At 39.1% G+C, this 12,667-nt stretch overlaps 1 protein-coding gene across 1 annotated transcript in view; it reads right to left on the bottom strand.

Annotated features, from left to right (window-relative positions):
- Positions 1-12,667, bottom strand: part of LOC104930806 (cadherin-18) — a 166,599-nt gene that overhangs the window by 33,259 nt on the left and 120,673 nt on the right. Inside the window, exons 5-7 of the mRNA XM_019274264.2 lie at positions 9,185-9,352; positions 6,473-6,660; positions 2,372-2,625 (exon numbers count right to left, since the gene is read on the bottom strand). Of these exons, the coding sequence (XP_019129809.2) occupies positions 2,372-2,625; positions 6,473-6,660; positions 9,185-9,352 (610 nt within the window). The remainder of the gene's footprint in view (positions 1-2,371; positions 2,626-6,472; positions 6,661-9,184; positions 9,353-12,667) is intronic.

The following is a 12,667-nucleotide window of genomic DNA, read 5'->3' as shown; positions in this document are numbered from 1 at the left end:
GGCTTGATCCTTAAAACAGATAAAGTAATTATTGTAGGTGATTTTAATATTCATGTGGACAACCACAATGATAGTCTTAATACTGCGTTTATCTCTCTATTAGACTCAATTGGCTTTTGTCAAAGTGTACATAAACCAACTCATTGTCTGAACCACACTCTTGATCTTGTTCTTTCATATGGCATTGAAATGATCCTCTAGTAGTTTTTCCACAGAATCCTCTTCTGTCTGACCATTTTTTAATAACCTTTGAGTTCATATTACTGGACTATAAGCCTTTGTGCAGAAACTCCTACAGCAGATGTTTATCTGATAGTGCTGTAGCCAAATTTAAGGAAGTGATACCTTCAGCATTGAATTCAATGCCATGTCTAACTGTAACAGAGGACTTGTCTACTTCCTTTAGCCACTCACAAATAGATCATCTTGTTGATAGTATTACAGGCTCATTACGGACAACTCTAGACTCTATTGCACCTCTGAAAAAGAAGACAATTAAACAAAGAAGGCTAGCACCATGGTATAGCCAGCAGACTCGTAAATTAAAGCAAGAGGCACGTAAATCTGAACGCAAATGGCGTGCCACTAAACTGGAAGAATCTCATCTAGTCTGGCAAGATAATCTCAAAACATACAGGAAGGCTCTCCGTAATGCCAGAGCAGCCTATTACTCTTCTTTAATTGAGGAGAATAAGAACAACCCCAGGTTTCTCTTCAGCACTGTAGCCAGGCTAACAGAGAATCACAGCTCTACTGAACCATCTATTCCTTTAGGTCTAAGTAGCAATGACTTCATGAGCTTCTTTAATGATAAGATTATAACTATTAGAGACAAAATCCATCACCTCTTGCCCTCAACAGGCATTGATCTGTATTCTGATACAGCAAGTTTGGAAACAGCTGTAAAACCTGATATGTATTTAGACTGTTTTTCTCCCATCGACCTTCATCAAATAACTTTAATCATTTCTGCAGCTAAGCCGTCATCCTGTCTCTTAGACCCCATCCCAACCAAAGTGCTCAAGGATGTTTTACCTCTAGTTAGTCATTCTCTATTGGATACGATTAATCTGTCTTTATTATCAAGATATGTACCACAGTCCTTTATAGTAGCTGTAATTAAACCTCTTAAAAAGACCACTTTAGATCCAGAGGCTTTAGCCAATTACAGACTGATATCAAACCTTCCCTTTCTGTCTAAGATACTTAAGCAAGCCAATCAACTGTGTGACTTTCTTCATAAGAACAGTTCATCTGAGGATTTTTAGTCAGGATTTAGAGTGCATCATAGCACAGAGACCACATTAGTCAAAGTTACAAATGACCTCCTAATGGCATCAGACAAAGGACTCATCTCTGTACTTGTCCTGTTAGATCTTAGTGCCGCATTTGACACCATTGACCATCAAATTATTTTACAGAGGCTGGAACATCAAATTTGCATCAAAGGAACCACCCTAAACTGGTTCAAGTCATTATTCTTAGCTCGATACCAAAGTTTGTCATGGAGTCCCACAAGGTTCTGTACTTGGACCACTTCTATTCAGTTTATATATGCTTCCTTTGGGGAACATTATTATGATATTTCATTGTTATGTTGATGACACCCAATTATATTTATTGATCAAGCCTGATGAAACCAATCAGTTAACTAAACTCCAAGCATGCCTTAAGCATATAAAAAGTTGGATGACCTACAATTTTCTGATGGTCGTGGTCCTGCATGACGTCCACTACATATATTACTGTCATTATTGTTACCATATCTCCATTACAGTTTATAGCTAGTTAATGATTTGCTGCTGCTGTGCATCTGTGTCTCGCTCTCTCTATCACAGGTTCCACTGGTACTGTCATCATTTTATCATTTATTGTAATTCATTGTCATTTTGTCATTGTCATTGTAATTGTACAATATGTTTCTGTTGATTTGTTCTGTACATGTGACATCCATTGCACGTCTGTCCGTCCTGGGAGAGGGATCCCTCCTCTGTGGCTCTTCCTGAGGTTTCTTCCACCTTTTTTCCCTGTTAAAGGGTTTTTGTGGGCAAGTTTTTCCTCACTGGAACCGAGGGTCTAAGGACAGAGAGTGTCACTCCCTGTACAGATTGTTAATCCATCGAGGCAAATGTACTTTGTGACTTTGGGCTATACAAATAAAATTCGATCTGATTTGATTTAATTTTGGAAAGTGGTAGAGTTCTTCAGTGGATATGCTGAACATTCTGAAGCCACATAATGTGACGCAGCTCTGATCCAATGACTTGCTTTCCTTTCCTTTCCTTCTCCTGGAGAGACGCCTGAACCCCAAATACTACCAGACATGCAAAAACACCTACACATTCATCATGTTGTCATTCATTTCCTTTACCTGACAGCGCTGTTGGTGCTATCAGGGTCCACAGCAGTTACAGTGCCAACCTGGGTGCCAGCCGGAGAGTTCTCATACACATCCATAATGTAGTAGTCCATGGAGAAGACAGGAGGTTCATCCACATCGCCCACAATGACTCGCAGAGATGTGGTATCCTTGAATGGGCCCAGGTGTGAGAAGTGGGAGTCTGGGTAAGTGTTGGAGCCTTCAATGTTGAGTGTGTGAACTTTTCGCTTTTCGTAGTTCAGAGGCTGGAGAGGAGACAGAAGGCAAAAGTTATGACTTTAATCATGATATGTATCTCAATAACTGTAATCATCAACACATTCTCACTCCCAGCTCGTCAAATACTGCTGCTTGGTCCGTGCACCTATGCTTGATGTTATAGGAATCCTTCTAGTCTCTGCAGTGATGTTAGCAAGAATAAATATGTAACGTCCAGTTAAACTTACAATATAAAACATGGATTAGGAAGAGATTATAGGTTACGTTACATACCTAATGTAAGATCACTATATTAAGTAAGTTACTTTTAGTAAACAATGTAACCAACAGCTGTCAACTTTTTCTTTTGGTTTCTCAACAGTCCTGTGTTTGTTTGACCATTCCATCCACTTCACCACCTTCATATGTAGACTTTCTCAATCTACTACATTTCACTCTAGATGTACGTGTCCAACATGTCATGGTAGGGTACCTACACTGTCATGATTTGAAGCCTGGGGCCTTGTATTTGACAAGCTGGGAGTGAGAATGGTGGAGATCATAAACACACCTATACTAATGATGACAATCAGGTGACAGTTTGTTTCCTTCTCACATACATGACACTGACGACAAGGATCACAGAGAAGAATAAAAATACTGAATTCTGTGTGAAAGTACTAATAAATGAATATTTAGGAGAGCACAACAAGACTTCTGATATGGACCCCTGGCCTTCAAAATAAAAGGGGAGTTTGGGGAGTTAAAACAACACTGTCATTATCTCCCATGACATGACATTTACAAGACAGATTTGATTAGATCACTCAGGGTGGGCATGGGTTGGTATTGGCAATAAATGAATCACCTCACTGGTCAGTCAGGCCTCTATTTGTATCCAAATGTCCACACAGTACATATATTGCATACACTACATTACATTATATTATTATATTACTTATAATATAAAAATTATTACTTTATTTGAAGTCACATAAAACTGATATGATATTATCATAACCATGACATAGCTGTTGTGAACATGTCACTTATTACTGTTATTAATTGTCATTTGGTCTCTTTAATTGCATTTTACTCCATTCACTGATATCTTTCTAATGACAACTTTTGACATTAACGAAGACATGTTGTAGGCAGCAAATTAGCTTTCTTTTGGAAGGATCTTACAAATAGCCTGGATATGGATCTGTAGACAGGTGGGCTCCACCCTAACCTCCCATATGTTACTCAATCAGGAAGAGAAGGAAAGAGAGAAATCACTGGAGCACAGCCACAATATGTAATTATAAACATGCTTTTAACATGCTGAGTTTAGTAATCCGTTCAAACAGTTTTAGAATCTGTGTGCACAGTTGAGCAATTTCTAGCCATACGTTATTAATCCATCCAATTGATTTAGAAATTCTTGATTGTTCTTGAATGTAATAAGCTTCTATTAGGGATTTTGATTTTGTAACCCTAATAAACTGCAATCCATTGTTTATTAACAGTATTGTCCTATTCATGAGAGGTTTATCCTACTCAGTTAATTTTTTTCTGGAATTCTGATCAGTGTTCTGTCTGTATGCAACAAGAAAGAGCAGCTATAATTGAGGAGGTAGAGCTGGTTGCCCACTAATCACATTTGACACTTTGATCCCGAGCTGCTCCTCAAAGTGTTTAAGTGTCTTTGAGTAAGACTGCATGGAAGCTTGCTGCTATTGATGTGCGTTTGTGCATGATGAGGTGACTGAGTTGCAAACTGCAAAGCACTTTGCTTAAAAGCCATTTACCATTTCCAGTAATCTTAAATACTACTTCATAGTCTTTGCATTTGCATCCAGTTTTGGCCACTGAAATTGTCAGCTGGCCAAACAAAAAAGACCCACAGGAATTAAGAGACTAAGAGCACTCTTTGATAATTCTTCCCAAAAAGTTGCTACAATATGCTGACAAAAGCAAACTTCAAACAAAGAAAAACAATTATGGACTACCCTTGTGCCAGTAGCCTTCCCCTCTTTCGTTTTTGAGCAGTTGAAGAAGAGGTACAAAGAATATTAAAACACTTTTAACTTGTGGCAGTAATGTTCACTCCTGCTGAGCATGGGCTTCCCCACTGTCATAGTTCAAAGGCTGCAGAGGCAAATCAAACACACATGACCATCTCAAAGAATTTCAGCCCGGCTGAAGCTGGGAGTACATGCACGCTAGATTTCATACAATTTAATTTCCTGTGCAGTTCATTTCAGTACATTTGTAAAGAAGAAGAAAAGTGTTCAAAGTGTACAGCCCCTGCCACCTGATGTAACTGGGGCTGGTGCCTCTAATACGTGTAGCTCAATAGTTGTCCAATCTAATTCACTCTTGAGCAGAATGTCAGATAATCAGCTCTCCAATTTAATTTTCTTTGCTCTTAATTATTTCATAGAATAAAACTACAGTTGGACTCTGGTTCAAGACTGTGCTAAAAGCCAACTCGGTAGTGGAGTATCTAATTTGCTTCCTAAAGCTGATTACAGTTGCAAAATGACAAAACAGAAAATTACTATTGGATTGCTGAGGGGAAGCAGCATTATCAGGGCTGTTTGTCTTGACTATCGTCACATGGGCTAAACACTCGGACGGACGGGAGTCACACAGCGTCGCTTTCATTGATTGCAAATGAAATGTAGGTTCAGTTGAAATGAGCGAATAATTTAACAACAGCTGTGTGGTGATGATGTCAGTGAGTTCACAACCCAACTCAGAGTAGTGAGCTACATTTTGGTCGGTCCACACCGGCTGCTGTGAGCTGGGTAACTGCAGCAGTTAATGATTTAGATTACATTTTGTGGAACTGCACTTCCAATTCAAGTCTTGCATCCACTGCAAACAAACTACATTATTCCATGTATCATTATCACCAACAGAGGAATAGCTAACACAGAGATCATTTCTTGCCTTCTTAATACTTTTGACACCATCAGTTGTGTTGTTCAGAGGCAGTCTTGGCATACAGTAAATAGCTCTATTCTGCTACTCTGGTAATCATTTAACCAAGTAAGAGAACTGATAGTCCATCATGACTTCAAGTCAGTCTTTTAATGTGTCTTTAAGCATAGCCACAAAAACCAACAACAAAGGAAGACCAGTGGAAATCTGTGCTCTGGTTAATTCAACCATTTTCTGTCTTTTTTAAGTCACAGAAAAGGTGAATGGATGACATCTGCATGTGTGGTTCCCGCCATAAAGTATGGAGGAGGAGGTGTGATGGTGTGTGGGTGCTGGTGACACTGCTGGCGATTTATTCAAAAGACACTTAGCCAACATGGCTACCACAACATAGTAGTATCATCATTCATTCGTCAACAGGACAATGACCCAAAACACTCACAGGTTCTGTAAGGGCTATTTGAACAAGAAGGTGAGTGATGGAGTGCTGTATGACATGACCAACTTAAACCATATTCACGTGGTTTGCGATTATGCTCAGGATACAACTTTGCCTTGCAAGCCTCGATCTTACTTTACTTACAGCTGGGAAATAAGAATTATTCATTTTTTTGTGTTGCACTGCGGTGACATGACTAGCCATTCATAGCCTGTTCTGGAACAAAGCAGTGTTGATTTAGAATTTAGGTGAAAAGCAGCAGCACTTCAATGCACAATGTGTGTAATAGCATGTTTCAACCACAAATGTCAAGATATAGTTGGATCTGGCATCTCTGTGGCATCTTTAAAGGATGTTACAAAAGTGTGGTCAAACTGGGCTGCCATGACAGTTGCGAAAGATTAACTAAAAGCACAAGCCGAAGAAGAAAGAGCCATCCTGTTCTTGCCTCCTCCCAAAGCCACACTTGAAACACATTATGTGCTTAAAGTGTTGGCCTGTGTGTTGTGATCACTGATTCATACCTGCTTGAGGGAAATGATTCCCTCCCTGCGGTCAGTATCAGTGGTGATGGTAAAGATGGCAGCTGCATCTGGGTTAGTGATGCTGTACGTCATCTCAGCGTTCTGCCCTTCATCTTCATCGTTGGCTCTGATCCGACCCACTGCCTTCCCTACTGGAGCCAGCTCCGGTACATACAGCTGGTAGCTCTCTGCAACAGCGACACAGCATTCATTCATCAAAACTTTTAAAAATGAAAACAACCATTTAGTGCTTTTTACATGCAATGAAATCTCCTCTCACTGTTTCCTCCAGATGTTTGCTTTGACTCTGAGAACATGAATAAGCAGGTGGGACTCACTGGACAGTAGGCAGTATATTACTTAGCAGGGTGGAACAAGATGACACCTTACTTCAAGGACACATCCGACAGAGTTTGTTCTGTTCTCAGTTGGGGTTTGAATAAGAGGGCTATAAACTGCCAAAACTGAGAACATGCAGCCTTAAAAAGAAGAAGCAAAGGAATCCCTGCCTCTTGTTTCCTTTAGAGGCTCAAAGCATTCATGTGATTCTGTCCTCGGAGCCGGTAGCAGGGTCACAGGGTGGGTGCAAGGTCCTGTGTCAACATGTTGTGCAAAGTGCTGATCATTGAGGCGAGAGCACATGAATGACAGAATAACACACATGCTGTAAATTCTCAGGTAAATAAAGGCCTGTTGGTAATGAATGCTGGTAGAAGCATTGTAGAAAGGTATTGCCTGTACTGTAAATGACTCACATGCTTAATTGAATTGTAAAACATGAGTAAAAACAACCATGTCATTCACTAATTTCTATTCCCCATTTACTTTTATTCTTCTTCTGTTGTTGTTTTTTTTTGTAATCCAGCCATGAAACTACAGGTGTTTCAAATTAAAGCTCAGCAGGACTATTCGAATTACAGGAAGTTTACTGACTGCAGGTTAAGAAGGACTGAACGACAGACAGACAAACAGAATTCTCAAAAATATCTAACATATATAGTATATAACAAATATGTGGTATTTGGTTTTTAGAATTTTTATTCAACAGGTGTAAAAAAAAAAAATTACAAACAAAAAAAACAAACAAACCTAGACATAATAATAAGTAGCACTACAGATGTTGCATAGTTCTGCTCAAAGTAGCTTCAGGTCAATTTTATAACGAATATGTGATCAACAACATTTCTCTCTTTTTGGTTCCTGAGTCAACATTCAGAGTCTGACAATAATGTGGTAGTAGGTAATGTTTTTGGCAACTTCCTCTTCCTCTTCCTCTTCCATCTCTGGCAGTGAGAGCCGAGTAGGTCTGGCTGTTTTTTGACTACGATTATGTGACATGATTTCAAGTAAAAAAAACTTGGAGTGAAGTCTTTGTGGCTTTTCATGGTGGTGTTTTTGTCTTTGGTGACTTATATGAGGGGAAAAAGTCCAAACACTGTTAGTTTGCTTTGGAATGTGGACGCATTCCAAGTCAGAAATACTGTGCAGCCAAACTACGAACTGCTTTATATTTATTCTATGTTTTTGTTTTTATTCCCTATAATGTCTGACCAAGCAGAGATTTCTTTGTTTGTTTTGTTCAGTTCAGTTCTCTGACCATTCATTCAGTGAGTGCTCATGCAATGTATCTATCACTCTACTCTACTCATGTCTGGTTTCCTGTTTGGCTACAGCACAGACAGTTGTGGGAGTTCATGATGTTCTTTGATGACATATTTTCTGTACATTAAATACAAACATTCTCTGTATCATGTGCTTTCATTGAATCAGAGACAAATAAATGCACACATAATAAATACTGTATGTAGGCCGAGTTGCTATGCCATTTGTGAGCTAGCATTTCTTGACATGTTTACTACTCTCATCACCATAATGATATTCATGCTGGCCTGAAGGTGTAATTGCAAAGAAGAATGTGTGTGTGTGGTAACGTGTGTCTCATTAATCATAGTGTGTGCACACACGGTCCAGACAGAGTATGTCTCAGTACAGTCAGTACAATCCGAAGTGTTTTTGATATTTGACCCAGCAGCAGCATGGATCCAGTCACAGCTGTCTGAGCTTTATATGGACAAGGCCAAAAAGAGCTGTTACATAGGAAGTGATGCATTTCCCAACATTTTTTTTTTGTAATTTTGCACATTTTGACAGTATAACATCAGCAATTTGTAAACTTAGAATTTGAAACAGCTGTTTGAAATACGAACATCAGACTTCAACACAATGTTCTGCACCAGAGGATGAAATCGAAGAGACGTCGCTGTGAAGCAATAAAAGAACCAAAAGAGCCAAAAGTGAAAGAAATTGCTCTTCAGAAGCCTTTAAAGAACACAATAACACGGTTTGCAGAGATAACAGTACTTGTTTTGTTTTTCTTTTTTCAAGTAAACATACCACTTAGACTTAACAAGAAATAAGTATATATTATTAACAATGTACAGCCTCTGTGCATTTATTAAATAAGATGTCAGTTTTCTGAGGTTGATAGAGGAAGACCTTCTCTGTCTAAGATAATAGAAAGTCATCTCATCTGGATCATGATGAAATCAACTTCTCTGAGGGACTCCACCAGAAAAACAAAAGAATGAGGTATGACAGCAGGAGCAGGATAAAACTGAAAAACAAGCTGAAGGATGAAGGTGAGGCAACACTCACTGACCTGCTGCTGTCAGAGATAAACGGTGCTGAATAAGAGAGGACTCGCTAACTCACTCTGTGAAAACTTTGGAGGGTTGTCGTTGACATCAGTGAGGGTGATGTTGACAGTAGTGGATCCAGACAATCCTCCAACTGACCCCGCCATGTCTTTGGCCTGGATCACCACAGCGTAGTGGTCCCTTGTCTCACGGTCCATGTTGGACATCGCTGTACGGATAACACCTGAGGTACAGATAAGGAGAGAAGATTTGCTTACATTTATTGGAGCTGTTAAAGCTGTTCATTCAGCGAAAATGCATGTGCAGTACTTCGAGGCAGAGCTATCAACTGAGTGTAACCAAGAATAATAACTAGCATACAGAGAAGCACAGAGGCTAACACGCTGAAGGCTTTTATACTGTTGTGGTTAGTAGGGCAGGGGTATGCTCAGGGTGGCCTCAACGCATCATCAAGCCACCTTTTAGGACCTCCCACAAAATCCTGGACTGAAAAACAGTTTGAACCTCTAACTCCAGTCTTTTCATGTGTTTTCAGCAACTATTTTACAACGTATTTAATGTATTTAGAAAGAAATATCAGAATTTCACCTTCACATGGTCTGTAACCATGAGTTGTGAGTCTGTGCTGTCAGTTTAGTAACTTCATTTCTATGACAAGATGTGATTCACAGGGTGTAACTGTAATGCTGTGGCTAAATTAAAAATGTGAGGTGGGCTGAATGGCGCCTAATTGCTCAAACAAGCCACTTGTGATGACATCCACCTGTCAGTCAAAGCGTCCACGCTCTTAACCCTGCATAACTTTAAGCCTTAATATAATGTGAACAGGTGAGTTGTATATAAATTCACCCTCAGTACAGTTGTCATGAACGGAGAAATTAGCTACAGAGACCAAAACTGTTTTTTGTACCAGGCAGTAAACATGTTTATTTTTCTAGATATTTTAACATGGGGACATATGGAGACTGACTTGTTCTGTAGCCAGCGTCAATTGGCCACTGGAGGAACTAAAATCCAGCTAGGCAGGTTGCTGCTTGGGACAAAACTACAGCTAGGTTGTGACAGCATGTATCAGTTACTTCAGAAGTATGTTCACAAATTCATATCTATGTTAAAAATTGCATTAAAGAATGAAATACAATGGGCTCATTGTAAAGTCACTGAACAGACTGACAGTGTGTTTTTTCATGTACTTGTGGCAGTGCTTTCATTTTTTATTCAGGTCTACTGAATAATACAATGCAGCTCCTGCTGCCTGCTTGAAATATACAGTTTAAAGCATTGTTATCAAACTCATATTTAGGCAGGTTATTTTTATACACATTAAGTTGAACTGGTTGTATGAGCACTTAAAGTTTGACAGTGTAGTTGACACATTTGTTAATAAGCAGAGCTTAATATGTTGAACCCAATGACACAAGCACAACTTCGGCTGTACCAGTGACTGTACACACTGTTCTTTTAATAATTTCACATAAATTATTAAAATAAAACATGTGGATGTATCTGCTGACACACTCACATAATATATAAAACCATTAATTCAGATGTTGCGTATAAATAGTAAACACGTTGTGTTTCCATGATCCAAAAAGACAATCACTCAGACTGCTGCTGCATGTCAGGAAAAATCTCAAAGGAAAAATTAATTGAGTCTCAGCTCCTCAGTCATTCAGGCTGAAGCATGGCGGCATGTACCACATCTGCAAAGTGAGAGTGATTGGCTGTAATATATAAAATATGGTAATATGATTTGGCCACAGGGCGCGGTAGCTCATATTTATAGCTTATATTCATCTGATGGTGAAGCACTCACACTCTTGCATGCATATTATTTCTTCATATCACACATCTCATACCAATACGAAACACTCAGCAGACTCAAATGAAATAATCACATGGCAGAGATGCATGTCTGCTGGAGTCCTGCTAAATCCGAGGACATCTGTACGCGAAGTGAAAATCAGATTTATTTGAATTGGACATATTTCTGACATTCTACATGTTTCATACATTATTCATCACTGTGTGGACTGTCTGGATCTTGAAAGATGTTTTCCTGTCTGGAGGACATCATCTGCTCTCAGTTACACTGAAACCTGGTTTTGACACAACATGCATTCCTGTTTGCTCGTTCCTGCCTCACTCTCATCACACATACACTTCACAACAACCAACATTATGCAAACGATTTTATAACACAGAAAGCATTAAGTGTGCCGCAGTTAGAACATACAACCAATCAGAATGTGTAACAACATATGCAAATTATGAAATAGTACAGACTAAGATGATTCATTTAATTTAGTTGTCTTGCTAGAATATAAATGACCACACTGCGCTTTAATGTATGTTATATATGCTGTACAGTTATTTTCAGCTCTTAAACTCACATGGGAAGCAGGGATGACATGTTTGTTTAGACTGTGCAATAAAGTGGTCACAAAACAGAATTTCTAGAGACAGGGCTGTGACAATAATAGACTTTGACAGATTAGAAATGAACCTGCAGCTTCCACACCACAAGGCTATAGTGAACTAAACATTGAACTTTAACTTCAGTAATGTAAAAACCACAAGGCCTGTTTTAAGAATGCTACATGTACAGAAGTATTAGGAGTTTTATGTACTGAAAGTTTCAAAAGTAAAAGTTGTGGCCGTGTGTGACAAAGTGGGTGAGAACTAGTGATGGGTTCTTTTTAGTGAGCCGGATCATTTGGCTCAGCTCACCAAGAAGAGATGGCTCTTTCAGCTCCCAAACTCCATTTTACCACTTATACCTTTTATAATTCAGCTAAATTTAGCTGTTTTGACTTGTGATTTGTATTTGAACACATATATCACTTGAATAATCTGCTACACAAAGCAAATAGAAACGAGCAGGGTTGGAAATTGCCTGCAATCATTTTAGTCAATTCTTCATCAATTCTGTTCTGTTGTGCTGGGTTTTTTGCCGTAGACATAAATTAGCTGTGATGTCATTGGGTTAATTCAAGTATGTAGGGGCAGGTAACAAATTAGCATTAACATCAGGTGTAGCTATCAGCATATTAATATATAATATATTTTACATTATGTAATTCTGCATGTTTTTGCCACGTGTAGCATAGTATGCTTTTTTGCAAATAAACGTGTTCTGTTTTATCCGGACAAAGTTTCTCATGTCAGCCTCCTGATATAGACACTGTGGTCAGACCTTCCTCACACTGCGCAATAAAATGTCCCAATGATTGATATAGTTTATTATTGGATTGTTAATACATCAGTGTGTAAGCAGCATTTTACTTGTGGAGGTGGAACTAGTTGATCTACTTTAGGTAGAGTCAAGTATATATCTATACTATAATTATTAAAGGCTTCTCTCTATTTCTCTTGTATTACTCCCAGCTGGTGCACAGAGTGTTGCAGCCTTGTCCCACATACCGTCACCTGCTTGGGAAGCCTCAGGTGTTGCCCTGTGGACCCTGGTCTGATCCAAAGAGTCGGGTGTGCAGCTGGTGAGCTTTGAAGGAGACCCACCATTTGTCACTGACACCCT

The sequence above is a fragment of the Larimichthys crocea genome, chromosome II, assembly GCF_000972845.2.
Source record: "Larimichthys crocea isolate SSNF chromosome II, L_crocea_2.0, whole genome shotgun sequence".
Classification (NCBI taxonomy): Eukaryota; Metazoa; Chordata; class Actinopteri; family Sciaenidae; genus Larimichthys; species Larimichthys crocea.
This window is presented reverse-complemented; position numbering and strand designations above follow the sequence as displayed.